The following is a 17,527-nucleotide window of genomic DNA, read 5'->3' on the forward strand; positions in this document are numbered from 1 at the left end:
TCTGGCACTTTGGAGGCATGAAATGCAGTGCAAGATCGTGCAACATAGTGAAGGCTCACTTGTACTATTCTGTAGGAAACATATCCTTGCAACATCCCTTGGCAGTTGGAATTTTTTGTTCTTTTGAAACTCCATTTCGAGCCGTTTTCGTGACAAAGCGCGGCACATCTTGAGCATATTATTTCCATCATTGGACGTTAGTGGAATGATTTTATATCAGCCAATTGCTGACCTTATGTACGTGCAAATCATTGGCCCATCATTATCCCAAGGGAAAAAAGAAAAGAGATAAAAACCATTGGCCCATCAACGTCTGGCCCTCCTATTGTGCAACTGTTTTTTCTTATAATTATTTTAGGGCAAAACTAAACAGAAAGATTGAAAAGACTATCATAAAATTATACTTTCAACAATGAATTTGGAAAAGTGATTTTTTAAAGAAAACAAGATCCGAGAATTACACCTTGAATAATGACGGCATGCATCAACCCTCCAAGTTTAAAAGTTGGATCATATGTATTTCTATGGGTTTCAAAAGTTGGACTGTGTGCATCTTGGATGGCAGTTTCGGAGTACAAGGAAGTTGGACTTGTTGAAATGTGCACTCCATCCATTCTCAGTGGGAGTTTCATTCTCATTCTTGGAATTGTACACCTCAGCAATGGTTGTTCGGCGAGGACTGAAAAACAAATTGAGGCATTATGCATTTGATGGGCCACCATTGCTGATCCACACGATCCACGCCCATCTTTCATAATCCCCTCTAATCCATACGATCGGAGGGGATTGGTAGGAACACCGTGGCTGCTCCAAAACACCACCATTTCTTTACTTTATAACAGGAGGGGCTTGCCCCTGCTGGATATATATTAATAAACGAAAAGAAAAGAAATTACAGGAACTAGCAGAGGAAGCTATCCACCATTTCTTTACTAGCCTAGCTAGCCGAATGATTAAGCTAAAACACTCTTGTTGTAGTCAGACACGTGCACCAGCCACCAGCTAGCTAGGCTTTCTTTTCGACCCATGCGGCGTCTCATCCTTTTTTTTTTATCCAAGACAGCAGCAGGCGCTGCTAATTTGTTTTGTTTTGTTTGGTGCTCAACTCACTCAAATTCAGCTAGGAAACGTAGCTGCATAATCCTACCTCAACTAACTCACCTTATCTTAGATAGTGCTAATAACATATAAACGTCCACCAATAACTAATGCTAGAAGCTTGAGGATTGGCTTACTGCTTGTCTCCGATCTGGCCGGTGGGAGATGCTGTGGTGCGCTGCAGTACAGCGTCGCCAGGTTACTTGACTAACTGCTGCTTCGTTTGAGCTCTCATTTTCAGCTAAGCTAACTATCATTGTTATAAAAAAGAAAATGACAGTCACTAACCTGTGGTCTTATCTGGCTTCTTTTTTTTTTTGGGAGCAGCCCTTGAAGTTTGACAAGTTCAAAATTGGGACGTAACCGGCCTTTTTACCTGTGGGAGCGCTAAGATGGGCCGTACCGATGAAGACGTGGGCCTGCATGGTGGAGGACCCAATATTGCGCCGGGCCGAACCAGCGCGCGAATCTTCCCAGTCGCGCGCGTGGGTGCATGCTGACTGGTCGCAGAAGCGTTTCCTCTGCGTGGCCAGCTCAATTTTTTTTTTCTGCCGGCCTATCTCTATATGTGGTTTAACGGCCCAGCTTTCTTAATATTCTTCTTTCTTTTTTCTTTCCTCCTGCAACTTCTCTCGACGCTAGAACAATTGTTCCAGAAAAGGAAATGTTTTTTATTATATTAGAATATTTATTTCAGAAGGTGAAATATTTTTTTCATTATGTTAGAACAATTATTTCAGCTTCAAAAAATTATTCCGCATTAAAAATTAGTCCACCAAAAAATCATCCAAATATATTTAAGTGGGATCTTGTTTTCAAGATTTCGCCGCATGAAACACAGTGATGCGTCAGATTTTAATTTGGATATACATTTGGAAAATATAACTTTCTTTTTCTTATTTGGTTTCTTCTTAAGCCACGCGCCCAGCCTATTATTACTTATGTAATACTTTGACTTCCAGTTACACATATGACTTCTAATAGCACCCAACCAGTGTGCTTCGCTGGACTAAATTTCGCAGTATCGATGGATTGAACAACAGCCTAATTAAAGCCTCCAGTCTTCTCAAGAAAAAAAAACTCCAGTACTTTGTGGTCTCTGCCTCTCTGGTCTGTACTCGTTCTATCTCTCAGGTTGCATTACGGTTTTCTGAAACCTCTGCTGCATCCTTTCATCTTCAGCTACCGACCACGTCCAGGATAAAAAAAAATAAGTTTGCTAGCGCCTGGACGTCAGACGGAAATTTTTCCATCGGACGCTTTGTTGCAATTTAAAACAGAATATTTGCAACATCAAAAATATATAGGTGCAATATTGAAAAACATACGAAAAAATTAATTAAGTCGTTTGACTCTCTTTACGAAAGTTCCCGCTACAACATGAACACTATGTTTCATACAATATTTACCACAAAAAATACAAAAATAATAGTTGAAACATCAAAAATCAACTATTGAAATATATGTTGGAGCATCCGATTTTTCTTCCCCATCCGGACGTACGTGTCTTAGCATTTTCGTAAAAAAATATCAGCAAGCCTTTTCTCCCTGTGACTAGGGATGCCATTGAGACAATCCGAAACTCAACCGAATAAAGTAATCCGGATCTCGAAACAAGAAAACGAAAGAGAGAAGAACTTAAGACAATGACCGAGAACTAGGCCGTCAGATGAGTTTTGGATGACGATGAATCCGGGCATGATGCGATTGCAACTTGTTCCGCAGGAACGAAGCTGCGCGCCTCGGTACATCCGAGCCAGTTTTTTCCATTCCTAATCGAGTACCAGTGCTTAGTAGGCGACGATGAGGCTTGTGCCAGCCGCCGCATCAATCCCACAGGCTGCTTCCACTTGCTACAACTCCTGTGCATGTCAGAGATACACTTGCCGGCCGCCTGACCTGAACCAAGCTGATCGTGCTCTTTCTGTCAGTCCACTGCAGTGCAGCTCGACCGCCACGCCCATTTTCTACCGGTGTTTAGGTGGTAGGCGTGCCCACATGCCTCTGCCGCCGAGCTCGTTCCGGCCGGCGACACGCGCGCGTGCGTAGATGCAAACAAAAGACTAGCTAGCACGGCGCCATTATTCTTCTCATCAGTCTCTCTCTGCTGGCAAAAGCTGATGAGCTCCTCCTCCTCCTCCGATCCATCCCCCATCCCCCAGAAATAGTAGGTTCAAGCCGAGCAGATTTAGAAGCGGTGGTCCCTGCTAATCGCCCCGGCAGAGGGGTTTAACTAGCCTTATCGCCACCCGTTTACTACGTTATCGGTAAGGCGGTGGCAGAGCGAGCGCAGGCGGCGCCGATCCATTGGCTGGTGTCTCTTACGGGCACCGGGCACCAGCATAGCAGTTAGCAGTGGGCAGTGGCAATTTTCTTTCTCCCTTCCTCTCTGATGGTGCGGTTCCGCCTGCCTCTTCGTTCTCGCGGATAGTTGCCCGCGACGTGGGAGCGGTGGCCAATGGGTGCTGCGACTGCGACCTGGGATGATGGATCTTCTTGCGACCTCGTCATCTGCACGATCAATGTCGGACGCTGATTGCAACCCAACTGTTTTATTCTGCTCAAATACTCGTGAGGAAATGATCCATCGAGCTGCTGTGTTTCATCATGTCAAGTTTCAGTACGGGTGCTCCTTAATTTGCTGCAGCAGCCGGTCATCAACCCCGGCCGGGCCGGTCAAACGCTGGGGAACAACGGCTGAAGATTTTAGCGAGTGGCTGCACGTTTGCAGCGGGAATTAGTGAGTTTTTAAAAGCCCAGACTGAAGAGCATGGAGGTAAGGAAAGGGATTCAGTGCAGCAGCCACTTTAATCGATCCATCAGACAGGGGCCGGCTACCGCATGAGGTTCAGTGCAGGCGTTGTCAACCGTAAAGCCTGCCTGCAGCCTTCCAACGTGCAGACCCTTGATGAGCAGCCTTTCACCGTTGCTGCTAGGCTCTGGGGCCGTACGTAGATCAACAAATAACAAAACTGCATATGTACCCGTCTAGTAGATATATACTCAAGGGTCCAGACTGAGTATGTGCTTTAAAAATAATTAAGATGATCTTTTGTTTTTGGACCCTCTCAGATAGATCATGTTTATAGGGAAGCCGGGGTGTTTTAAATCTGATGAGCACTTGAATTTGGTAGCCGTTCAAATCCAGCCGTTCACATTCGATCTTCTTCCTCTTCTACCTTTAGCCTTAATTTCTTTCTCTTTTTTGAAAGTTAACTTAATTTCTTTTTCTGAATGACCTTTTATCCATGATATCCAGGATCACAATGGCACTGCTACGTAACTCGGGGCTCCTCGTGACACCCTCCACCTTGGCACCATCCAGCCGGAGCATTCCTTTGCCACCACGCAACCCCGCCAACCGTGACCACCACCATCGCTGAGACGCCCTGCCACCACGTACTTCCCCCTAAGGTCATACTCCTAGCTGCTATGAAAAATTCATTCTGGAAACCTCAAATCCTTAACTCCAGTGGAGTTGAGGATGGTGGCCGAAGCTCGGATGCAATGCAAATTACCGTGTTGATACAATTGTTTCATAATGAACCTTGTCATTGTAACTTATTCCTAACAAGCTTGTCATTGGGATCTAGCCGGACGTGATGATGCGGGGTGGCCTGGCCGCGGGCGTTCGGTTTCCAAAATATCTTCTCCGGAAGTTCACGGAGAAATGGTATTGAGGAAGGGACCGGACTAGAAAAGAATCGCTGCCGGCCGCGGAGACAAAACTTGCTCCAGTACCAGCGCGCCACCTCTGCTCGCTTGCTTCGTTGTCGTCTCAAGCCGAGATGCCCGGGTGTCGCCATGCCATTGGAGCTCGGCGGCTTCCGGCTCTGAATGGGATGGAAGTTGGTGACACTGACAGGACATTACCAAACCTAGACGTCATTTACTCAGCGTTTCGCTTGTCTGCTAGTGTGGAAACATGAACTCAAGAGCGAGGAGTTTGCTCAAAAGAATATGACCCAAGATGTCAGTGCCGTTTATACCAGATCTAGCCATCGAGATGGTTGCCAATGTCGGCAATTTCAGTGCATCTATGCAGTGGACCACCTCGACATAAAAGTTCCAAGTTCAATACAAAAGATAAGGGACTATTTTAGAAAAACTTGTTTGGTGCATGAGGTATTATGGAAATCCTTGTAAAACATGTTCATGGGAATTCATTATGTAAGTTCACCCGATAAAGTGGTAAATATTTATGAGCACAGCTCCCTCTTATGTAAGTTCGTAATAAATTTAACTGGAGACAAGATTTCAGTTGGAAAAAACAGGTGCCCACCACAACAAGAGTTCATTATGCAAGTTGCTTTCAGGTTTGAGAGCATCAGCTTTTGGAGATATTTGGGAGAAATTAAAATTATCTCCAATAGCCTACGCTCTGTGTTAGAAATTTCTTTTTTTTTACTTTTGCGAAATTTCCTCACATGACGTTAAGCCATAGAGAGAGAAAAGAGGACTAATGTAAGTAAGAGGAAACAGACGTTATAGCTGAAAAACGGCATTTCGGAATTTCTCGTATTGAGATGGTGGCCAATGTCAGCAATTTTCAGTGCATGTATGCTCGATATAAATTCTCAAGTTCAATACAAAAGATGAGATACTATTTGAGTAAAGCTTACTTGGTACATGAGTTTTTACAGGATTTCTTGTAAAATATGTTCATGAGAAGAGAATTCTATTTCATATTTTTGCAATTTAGTGTCAGTTTTAAATAAAATGGTAAGTAATCATTAGCATGAATATGATCCCTCGAATCTTATTGAAATAAAACCGACGAGTTAATTATGAAAATTCCTATTAAATTTAACTATTCGAGACAGGATTTCTGTTGGAAAAAGGTCCATGGGAAGTGCATTGTTGCTTTTAGGTTTGAAAGCATCAGCTTTTGGAGACATTTGGGAGAAATTAAAGGTATCTCCAATAACCTGCTATCTGTGTTAGAAAAGTTATCCCACATGATGTTGGCCCCTAGAGAAAAAGGACTACACCTATAACCCGTGAGATATTATAGTTTTGTTTTTGCTAGTAAGGTTGGGTCTTATACCAGCAGTAATGGAAACCAAAGTAACATGGTTTCAGATTATCAAGTCTAGCTTGGTTTAGACCAGGGTGCCTCCCAAGTTACAAGTACATTTTTAATTGTTTAGCAAAGCTGCTTTTCTGCATTAGGTTTTGCCATCTGGTTTGAACTGATGGCTAAGTGCAACCAATGTCACATTCCTTTTGGTGGTACTTTTCCAGTAACTTTTAGTGTAAAAATGTGGACGTAGCGGTCAGGCATCGTTCTAAAGAGTGAAAAATAAGAAAACATCTGGTGTTGTCACAAGATATTGGAATACGAACTTTCATCTCAATATATTTATCTTTCATGTAAACATAGAAATACGGTTCTGTGCGATCGTAGATGCTAAAATATTTTCCTTCTTCTAAAAAATATAAACAAAGAAATATGTCCAGAAGTGTCACTGGGCGCGGGCGCGCGGCGTGAACTCTGTACTTGGATCCAGTCCTAGTGCCATGTGCAGCACGATGTAAGATCATTCTCACTGAATCGAGCTAGAACGTCTCTTTGGATCCAACAAATACAAATCCGTTGCCTGCTGATGAAAAAAAATCTAAAGCCTTCTTATTACACTTATGTTAATTAAAAAACAAGAAGATGAAAAGAGGCTGAGGTGGCTTCAATGTTTGGGAAACAAGGAGACGGATGGTCCCTTCATTCCCTCGCTTGGCATGCCCACCAGCCACCAACTCATGCCCGGAAAACCTGAGCTCAAAGCTGCCTCCCAGGCTCCCAGCCAAAACAAACTTGATTCGAGTCCTCCCTGCTCCTTGCGGCCAGTCAGTTTGCTGTGCATGCTTTGGACAATGAGCTCTGTCCTTGAACATCACCTTTAAATGCCTTGGTCGTCGGTCACAGTGCATCGACGTGACCGCTCACTCTGAACTCACCAAGAATTTCTGCACCATCAGCTCTGCCTGGGAACCTTTAACTGCAAGAAACAATGCATCGTCATGGATGGGTATAGACAGTGTTCTTGTCAGTCATCTAGGTTCTCAAGCAGTCTGCTCCCGTCAAGGGTTCTCGGTTCTGTGCCGACTCCCAATCGATGGATCTTGATCTGCATTCTGAATTTCCATGATGTTTCATTTGGGCAGGCTGGTTTTGCCGCTAGCATCTTTTTTCCCCCATCGTTGGATCAGGTGCCACTTATCAGATCCAGGGATGAATGGTTCGTCAAAGTGAATTGTTTACAGTCCGCTTCCGGACCGGGGAACTTTGAATTCCCGTTTCCCGCTCGCTGTCTCGGACGTGCCTCCAGATCCAGGCAACTCACACGATGGTCACTGTTGGTATCTTGGATTACAATTTTTGGGAGCAGTTTAGAGCGCAAGAAACACCAGCTGTGGCCTCGAAAATCCCCTCTCAAACAAAAGGAAGCCTCGCCGACGGCGCCGATTGAGCTAGAATCGCAGAGGATTAGAGTACAGTAAGTGCGCAGAGAAATATCATCAGTTTTTCTTCCCTACCACCCCTTCCGGTCGCTTTCAACAAGCTCAGACAAAACGAAGGGATTTTTCAGGCACGATTCCCCGGCTGTCCGTTGGCCCGAATCAGCGTGGTCACGCCGGCATAAACTACGAGCCTACAGCAGCAGGTTAGGTACATCGATAGGTACCAACGAAAAAGATTGCTCACAATGCAGGCGTGGTCCCTGTGTTGATCCTGGGTCGGTCCTTCGTTCATCTGCCGTCCATGTACGTCTATCTCCCTGCTGTATACTAGCTCAACTGCCGCTGTCACGCCACGCAGCATGTACGTACGTGTAGTGTAGGTGTGTGACCACTGACCGCCAGCGTCTGCATCAGATCCTCGCGACTGTATCGGAGTAGCCACTGTGTTTCCTGCACGCTGTTCGTATCTGAATGTGCCTGCCTGCCCCGGCTGCCCTGATGCAGGAGATCGATCGCTACAGTATCAGGCCGATCTTGTACCACGATTCAGTCCTTTGCCTCATGATTTTACCGTAGTGTAAGTACTAGTAACATGTACAAATGCAGTTAACATAGCTCAAGAATACAATTTCGCTGCTTAGTTGAGTCGTGGAAAATTATGAAACAATTCTGGTGGTGTAAAATACGACGTTATCAGCGACTTACTGAAAACTTCAAGCGATTGTATGATGTATGCAATGGGGAAAAGACTAGTATTTTTTAAAGTAAAAAAGAGAAAAACACGTCCATCAACATGCGCCAAAGGAATAGCATAAACAAGAGTTTTAGCCCAAGATAATGAATTTCCTCTAACATATAGCTATGAATGCAGTCGTACACAAATACAGACGGTGTCAAATTTCACATTAGGGGATTTATAGTCTTTTTTAGAACTTCTAGGTTTTTTCTAGCACTGTCTTATTAGAACTGATATGGAGGCTCTAATAGTGGTCTCTGATGAATAAGTGTAAGATATAGTTTAGTAACACTACTGCTCATATGGTGATTTGGAATTATCATTACAACTGTACTAGAATCACTTAATGCTTTGTGTGTAGGCATATATAGCAGTTTTTAAAGATTTACTGCAGATGTCCTTCAGTACATCTCTGTTTGAGAAAGGATTGAGTAATAATACTACGTCATGCTTTGTTGCTAGCGTTGCCCATACCTTTGGTCAGCAGTCACATGGCATGAGCCTAGACAGCTTGAGCTGTACTGGATCTAGGTGATTATTTCCTACTGACAGTGTATAGACACGAGTACTTGGCGATGCAGTAGGGCGGCATCGGGTGATTAATGCCTGGATTTTCCTGGATTAACTATATAGATAGACTTGATGCATCTGGACCAGTAACTTTGCTGGATCTGAAGCTAACACGTCGTACTTTGGTAGGAGTGATTGCTGGTTTTGATTTGTGGAGATTAAGATCGCATTTCTGTCACTGGATCCTCATTGATACCAAAACTTTTGACTGATCCCAAGATGCAACTGAAGACTCCAGGTCACTATTAGTTTTAGTTTCTCAGATCAACTTGATCTGCAGAGCACTTGGAAACATATGATCAGCGATGGCATTTCATATTAATAACTTGACCTGCCATCACTTACTTTTTTGTGTTTGGCATTTTTATATATAGTAGCATATGACAATTTATGGTTGGCCTTGTGTTCAAAATTGCGAACTGATATTCAGTTAACAGTTCTGTATAAAAAGGGCTTGTCCAACGCGTTGAAAATAACTACAAGTAATAACAAAATATACTTAAATCTTAACGCCAATGGCGAGATGAAAGAACTGTAAACAGAGTAGACCGCGGAAGAGAGAGATGGGCATGAATCGGTCCATTGACCCGCACTAGTTCAACTTAATTAACTAGTTTTTTTCAAATTGAGTAGCTTGGACTAAAACTATTAGATAATTAAGTTGAGCTACGGTGGATCCATGGATCGAATCTCGCTTCGGAGTGGTGTGGGTGGCTTCTGCTATACATACTTTGTTCTCTGCTTCACAGTTAAAATTGATCATCAATGCTCTATCTGATCTTGCACAATTCCATAGCATCATTGGAGCATGTTTGCAACAGAATGCAGTTTAGTCCCTGCAGAAATTGGAAAAAAGAATTCTTCCAACGTTCGGAACGGAGAACAATAGATTAGTTTGCTAGACTTGCAAACTTAAATATTGTAAGGTCAGACTCCGAGACTGTCTTTAATATGTCTAGTAATTCCTAAATTTCTTCAGGTCTCCTTTCAACCTTTACACGGATGAGATCAGGGTGGGAAATCAGCTTTGTTCACCCTAGGCACACTTGGCACAAGAAACGTAGCCCCTGCTTGGCTGCATCAAGAAGTTGGTGGTTACTTCATGGATGAAGCGAAAGGGGTGAGAGGTGCTACTAGAGGAGGAGAGATGCTACAAAAATGGTGGTTGGGATTACACTCTCAATGACTGCCTTTACATAAGCTAATAATAAGCTAGGCCTCCTGTCTGCTCGTTGATGGGGCCGGGCTTTGGATCACGTTCTCATTGACACTTGAAAAACTAGATTGACTAAGGTATGTATTCTTTGTGTCAGTTGTATGGATACTTTTATAGAACTTGTACTTTGCATACCATTGAAAGCATGTAAAAATAGTGGAACTAGGTCTATTTTTATCACTCTCAAGTAATGCCCAATTTTGCAGTCTCCTTATAAAAGCAAATAATTGCACTCTCCTGTTATCATAGCCGCATCGAATATCCCATGGATGAGGTATTTTAGGGGTTTTCCAATTTTGCGCCCACTTCACCCAACATATAGACAATAATTCTCAAGTGGCAAGAAAAGCATCCACTAATCGTGTAGATCTTGACACTTCACCTCTATTTCCACCTTCCAGAGTCCTGATTTCTCTTGCACGCGCACAAATGATGCACATCCCCAAGCAGGAGGGTTGGCGTGACAACGTCGGAAGGCAAGAGGGCACATGACAATGGCTCGTGAGGGTACCTGCATTTTGCCGCATCTAACTGCGTTAATGTTCAATGGTTGGGAGAGATGAAAAGTAAGACCCGCTCTAGTGTGTATGTGAGCAAAAAAAAAAAAAATCTTTGCACATTGAAGGGTTGGAGCTGCCCTAAGTAGTTCTAGCTACAAGTTTTCATGAGACAGGTGGATTTTCAAATGCGATGTGAGTGATATCAACTACATCTGCACATGTGCCATACCATCATGGAGTGATATATCAAGCAATCCGATGGTCTTCGCGGTCAAGCAGTGTTAAGCTTTTTAGTGTTCATGGGTTGAAAAGAGAAGTGATTTGGACTAGCGGAAAAGGACGCAAAAATGGTTTTATATTCCTAGATACCTCTCCCGCCAGAAAAAACAGCTTGACTAGGATATAGAAAAGAATTAGTATCAAAAAGCATTCATTTTTATATAATTTGATACAGACTAAGGGCACATTTGGTTTGTAGATAAGGTGAGCCTGACTCGCACTACCAACCAGGCTGAGGTGATGTTTGGTTGAGTGAATCAACATGTACAGGATCAACACAACCATGTACATGATCTGCTTGGTTGGCTGCACTAGTATATTCTGTCGATTTGAATTAAAAAGATAAGTATTAAGGTCATGTCTATTTTGCTTGAATCCATAACATATTACTTATTATTATCATATTAAACGTTAATCTACTTTAAAATATACTAACATACCTTAAGATATACTAATTATTGACTAATAACATCGTTAACTTACTAGGCTGCATCCCGTGAGCCTGGCTCCGGAGAAACGGATTTCAATCTCGTTTCCCGGGAGCCAGGCTCGGCATGCCGCCGGCCAGGCCCAAACCTCCAGCCAGGCAACCAAACTTCCAATCACTGCATCTCCAGAGCTTGGTCAACACATATACAGGAAACCAAACGCCCCCTAACATCGTAAGTGCAACGGGGATAAATTGTTCATCATAAAAAAATAGTTTCATAATATATGACTGTTCCTATTTTAGATAATGTACGTGTATAGGAATAGCTATTTCTAGTTGAAGTGTCATAGAGTACTTCATAAAACACTGTACTCATGTCCTAATAGACCTACTTATGACTAATAAGTAGCATTATACTACAAGTCATCAGCCTTTTGATCTGAATTAGCAGTACTGTACCTTGCTGTTGCTGTAAGTGGGACCGAAACAAATGCTTCTGCGCCTAATCCAAATCCAAGTCTACGAAGCTGTCGTCTCCGTGGTTCCGAGATCGAGCTGCGCATCATTGGTCTCGCCGATGCTACGATTTCAAGTACCTCGAAGTCAGAGGCGCGTAGAAGCGGACATGGCACCGCCCGGTCAAGCCCGGTGATTGGAGCCCCGAACTCCGAGCCCCCATCGGTTCAGTCAAGCCAGCTCGCCTGCACTGACTATGGCGCCCCTACCGCCACCACCCTGACGACATGAATTCAGTCGAAAGCGTAACCGATACTACATCTTGACCAACAAGCGCCTCGAGGTCATTGAGAAGAAAAAAAATGTCGAGCGATTAGACGAGTGAAGTGAAGTGAGAGAGAGAGAGGGAGGAGGGGGGGGGGGGGGCGGGGCACTTAAATAGAGGGTGCTCAGCTCGAGCGGCAGCCACCTTGCTCGGCTCCCCCCTCCTCCGAGCTTCCATTTCCGCGGCCAGCTCCGGCGGCCGGAATGAGATGGCTCTTTAATTGGTTCGTCGTCCATCGTCTGATTCCGGCGTGACAAGAAAGGAGGAGTGGTGGAAACAGCGAATCGATAATGAGGGAGGCAGAGGAGGACTGCTCGGCCGGCTGCTCCTTCTCCCTCATGTGCCTGGAGGACGGTGCCGACCTCGGCGGTGGCCTCGCTGGCAGCGCTGAAGACGGGAATCTGCTCCTGCTGTACAGTGAAGCTGAGGAAGAGGACGAGGAGTACATGGACCACCTCGTGTCCAAGGAGAGCAGCTTCTGCTGCTCGCCTTCCTCGTCTTCGTCCTCGTCCCCTGCCTTCTCCGACTTCTCCGACGCCTGCGCCGAGTCGTCGCCGTCGCCGATGCCCTCCTCCGAGGACTGGTTCCGGTGCGCGCGCCGGGACACCGTCAAGTGGATCATCGAGGTGAATGATCGAGCACTACAAGCTTCCATCTTTCACCTACCTCCATTCCTTTCTTGATGCATCTCTTTCTCGAGTCTTGACCTGCGGCCGCCATTGCAGACCCGGGCTTGCTTCGGCTTCTCCCACCGCACGGCGTACCTGGCCGTCTTCTACTTCGACCGCTTCTGCCTCCACCGATGCTTCGACGTAACCAAACAATCGAATCACCATCCGTAGATCAATCGCGATCTCCTCTGTTTTCCCACCGGGACTGACCGCGACGTGGTTGGTTGACGTGTTGCAGAGGTCGGTGATGCCGTGGGCAGCGCGGCTCCTGGCGGTGGCGTGCGTGTCGCTGGCGGCGAAGATGGAGGAGTACCGCGCGCCGGCGCTGTCGGAGTTCCGCGCCGACGACGAGTACGACTTCAGCTGCGTTTCCATCCGGCGCATGGAGCTGCTGGTGCTGTCCACGCTGGGGTGGCGCATGGGCGGCGTCACCCCCTTCGACTACCTCCCCTGCCTCTCCTCCAGGCTACGCCGAGGCGGCGGCGGCGGCGGCGACGGTCTTGTCGCCGCCAAGGCCGCCGCCCTCATCTTTACAACCGCCGAAGGTTACCGTTTTTTTTTTCCTGCAACCGCATCCTCCACATTCTTGGTGATGTCCGAAAATCTGAGGCGTGCTCTGTTCCTGCAGCTGCGAGCGTGCTCGACTACCGGCCGTCCACGGTGGCCGTCGCCGCCGTTCTGGCGGCGAGCCATGGCGCTTTGTCAAAGGAGGCGCTGGAGTCGAAGATGACCAGCCTCTCTCGATCCTGCCTGCTTGACAAGGTCAGTGCATGCCCAGCACCTGATCGTCATTGCTCTGTTCCCGACACGTCTACACGGTATGAAACCTTAGTTTTTTTTTGTAGCACGATCCTGATCGTTTCCTTTTTGTCCCGGTGATCAGGAGGACGTGCACGCCTGCCACAGCCTGATGCTGAGCGCGAGCGAGATCTCGCCGGCGGCGACCAGCAAGTCCGCCAAGAGGCCGCCGCCGCCATCCAGCCACGGCTCGATCGGCGCCGGCAGCACATACGAGTCCGTGTCCGTCGACGCGGCCTCACCGTTCGCGGCCGCGGCGAGGAGCAGCAACAAGAGGGCGAGGCTGCTCGAGCTGCCGGTCATCGGCCGGTGAGGAGCGCCGCCGGGAGGCGCACGTTTTTGTCAGTCGTCCTACGGTCGCCGCAGCTCCGATCGACGCAGCTAATCTTCTTCACGGATCTCAGTGTGTTTTCTTTAGTTCTTTGATCGCCGGTGGCGCTGCCAAATAAGCGGTGATTGGCAGCGCCGCCCGCCGTGTTGGATTGCCGATGGAGGGCTTGGTTCGGTTCTTGTGCGAGATTGAGATCGCGCGAGAGCGAGAGGAACAAGAAAACAGAAAAAAAAGAGAAGAAAAAGACAAAAAAAGAGAGAAAAGAATGAAGAGAGTGGCGATGAGTGAGCTTGAGCTCCTTTCCTAAGGATAGGGGAGGAGAGCTCAAGAAAATCTCAAATGTGTGTGCGCATAAAGCAGTAGCAGCAGGAGCAGGAGCACTGGAGCAGCGCAAGGCTGTTGGACTTTCGCTGCCGCAGAGCCGCACGCTGCACTCCACTTCCCTGGATCGGAAAAGCCGCAGCGGCAGTAGGCCCGGTCGCCATTCGGCCATTCCACTGGGCACTGGCTCATCGACGATCTCCAAGGCCGGTGGCAATGGCGTCGCGAGCGCCACGGCCCATGGCCTGCCGAAAGCGGATTTGTACGCGAGACGGTGACCCAGGGGTGGTTCCTCGCAGAGCTGTACAAGCCCCCTTTTAGCACGTGAGATTCTCTTGCAGTCTTGCTCTTTGCTACTGGCCTACTGCTTTGAATCGTGTTACTGTGAACCCTACATGGTTTTGTGAGAATTGAGAATTTGAGATGCATGGGGATGGGGATAAGGATTCAGAGCCCAATTCTTGTGCAACCTGCACCGTCCTCTGCATCTGGGGTCGTCTTCCCTCTCGGTTGATCGTGCCGCAGAGTGCCGTCCAGTTCAGGGCTCAGGACGGCCAGCCCTTTCTCGCTTCCTTTGGCTGGCTGGCGGCATCCAAGGTGGCTTTTTTTCTGCAACCTGCCAACCTGGCTCTGCCATGTTTGGTGATGCTACTGTTACATGCGAGGCGAGCGTCGCACTGCGGCATTCAGATGAGCAGTGGAGCGCCGAAGCTTTTTCCCGTGTACTTTCGGCGGCCATGGGGGACACGGCGCCCGCTCTCGTGGGGGAGACGCACCCAGTGGAGGATGCACTACTCTTCTACGGTCGGTCAGGTTGTTTCGGACAAACACCATCTGAATTGTGCCGTGCACTACCATGCTTGCTTGCCTTAGTTTGACAAGTGTTTCATGGTTCCCTACATGTTTGCAATCACTATCGGCATTACGAACACCGATCATCCATCGTGACCTAAGCCCTCATTCATAGCAAGATATCTTAGTCTAAAAATGATTCGACTAATCAAGTGAAATATGAACCGGCTTTAAAAATATAATCAAATGCAGGACAATTCAAATAGATCGCATACAAAAATGTGCGTGCCTAGGGGTGTGTTTGGAATAGAATCCCAAAAACTAAATTTCAATTATACACGCAGGAACCTACGCAATTTCTATTCAAATGTGCAATAAAGTTTTTTTTTGAAGAAAGCACTAAAGTTTTTCTATGTGTGGCTACTCCCTACCGTACAAGATTCTGCACCTAGGTTCCTATTGTACAACTACACATGGTAAGGAAATGCAAATGTGAAATACGAAGTTCAATATGAAAAGCGGAATGTAAGGGGGCATATGATGCAAACTACTTTTTGCCGAGGTATGAAAAAACCCACGTTTTCCACCCGTCGTTACCGGAGCCCTAGTGAGTCCATGACTCCAGGCCAACTTATGGGTAACCATCCGCCCCACCTTTCATACACGTCTATAAACTCACCACGTTCACCGCATTCACATGCCTCTGATATACGTATACTGTATTCATCTTCCACGACACGATGTTACAACATCTTGTCTCTACCTAAAAGCACAATGCCCAAACACTCACTTTCGCTGGTGCTGGTGCTGGGGCATGATTCTGTTTCGTGGACGATGCATCTCCGCCGCGCATGACTCTGCATCTCCAGGAGGAGACGGAAAGAACTGTAGAGAAATGCAGGCGTCCAGCACAGCTGCGGCGCGGGTCAAAAGCCTGACTGCCCGAGGCCTGGCCTCAACTGAATGAAAGCCTGAACAGCGGGTAGCTTTGCTCGCATCAGCAGCAGGGCATGGCCCCGTGCGTCGAGCACGCACGCTCTCTGACTCCCTGTGTGTGCACTTCGCGGGCAGCTGGCATTGGCAAGGGGTTTCGTAGCAGTGCGGGTGCCCCTGTAGATTTCTGGTCTGGGAAGAAGGACAACGCATGGAAGCCAGCCAACAAATGAAAACACAGAGGTAGCGGATGGCCTGCCAGAGTGCGAGGCGGCCTCCATGGGCGCCACCACGTACACCACACGCCGACCCTGGGCACATCAATTTGACGACTCCACTTCTTTTTCATTCTGCAAAAAAATCTGCGGCTGCGGGGGAAACTGTGTGCTCGCTGCGTGGCCGGAGCGCCGGAAGTGTGGGGCCTCAACGGAGCTGCCGCGGGGCCGAAGTTTACCCACCACCACCTCCTCCGTTGACCCGTGCTCGCCATCGCGGCGGTCGGCATCATCAATGTGCACGGACAGCAGGCAGCTGAGAGCAGCTGCTGTGCGTGGTAGCCGGCTAGCCGCTAGTCAAGCACGCGATCGATGGGGATCGAATCGGCGCGGGACGGGTACGGGGTGTACTTGCGGCGATGGCAGCTTTGTTGCTTGCTAGTTGCTACTGCTAGCTCCTGCCGCTGCGTTCACCCACCCTGCAGTCCTGCGCTTGTCATCTCCATCGACCGCTTCCCCTCGGCGTCTGCAGCAACAGAGTTTGACTGTCTGCTGCAATGCCTTGGGTCTCTGCAACGGCGACGGCGCTTCGAGGATCAAAGAACGCCGTGGACGAAAGGTTCTGTTGCGTTGGATTCTGCCAGCGCCACGCCCGACAGTCTACCGCTGACCAGACTGAGACTGGATGGACGCCTGCTGCTATCCAATTGAATGAAGAAGGCACCCGCACTCGTAAGGAAGAATTGTTTTACTGTTCGCGGGAGCCACCACACCACAGATAATGGGAGACCGAGGCCAAACAAACAGTCGCCGTACAACAATATCGAGAAGAATCAAAGGCTTTATTCGATTGCCATCGGTCTTTTCTTGCAACAAGCACATCAATACCAAACACGCCTGTAAGCAAGAAGCTTGGTAAAAAAAATTTCTTCTTCCAAAAAATGCATGAATGGCAATGGAAACCTCAATTGGTAGAGCCTTCAGCTGAGACGCGTGCCACTGGGTCCGTGAAAATTACAGCACTGATCCCTTCCTTTGCTACTAACAAGGGTTCAAATTACCGGCTTGTGCCCTACTAAGGTTAAAGGACGAAATCTAGGATTTTCATAATGTAAGGAAACGAATAAATGGGTAAAACAGAACCGAGTTCTGGACTTACTATTCTTCGCTCGTGCAAAATTTTCTCGATTCCAATCGTTGGGATGTGTACTGCCAGTGGGTTACCACTTGGCTACTTTTTTTTGAGGGGATACTACTTGGCTACTGTTAGCAGCAGGTAGCGGGGGAAGGATTCAGAGAAGGGAATTTGGGGAATTGGAGAAGCAAAGAGAGCAGGGACAAGGAAGAACAGCAATTGAGATCAGAGGACAACTTTACTTGGAAGCAAAGTAGATGAG

The 17,527-nt window shown here is 47.2% G+C and overlaps 1 protein-coding gene across 1 annotated transcript; it reads left to right on the forward strand.

Annotated features, from left to right (window-relative positions):
* The first annotated feature begins 12,183 nt into the window (after nt 1–12,183).
* LOC112876578 (cyclin-D5-1-like) lies at nt 12,184–15,062 on the forward strand. Its single transcript, XM_025940720.1, has 5 exons — nt 12,184–12,695; nt 12,795–12,881; nt 12,979–13,285; nt 13,369–13,502; nt 13,624–15,062. The coding sequence occupies exons 1-5, from the start codon at nt 12,360–12,362 to the stop codon at nt 13,849–13,851; spliced, it is 1,092 nt and encodes a 363-aa protein (XP_025796505.1). The 5' UTR covers nt 12,184–12,359; the 3' UTR covers nt 13,852–15,062.
* Nucleotides 15,063–17,527: the final 2,465 nt, after the last annotated feature.

The sequence above is a fragment of the Panicum hallii genome, chromosome 9, assembly GCF_002211085.1.
Source record: "Panicum hallii strain FIL2 chromosome 9, PHallii_v3.1, whole genome shotgun sequence".
NCBI classification, from domain to species: Eukaryota; Viridiplantae; Streptophyta; class Magnoliopsida; order Poales; family Poaceae; genus Panicum; species Panicum hallii.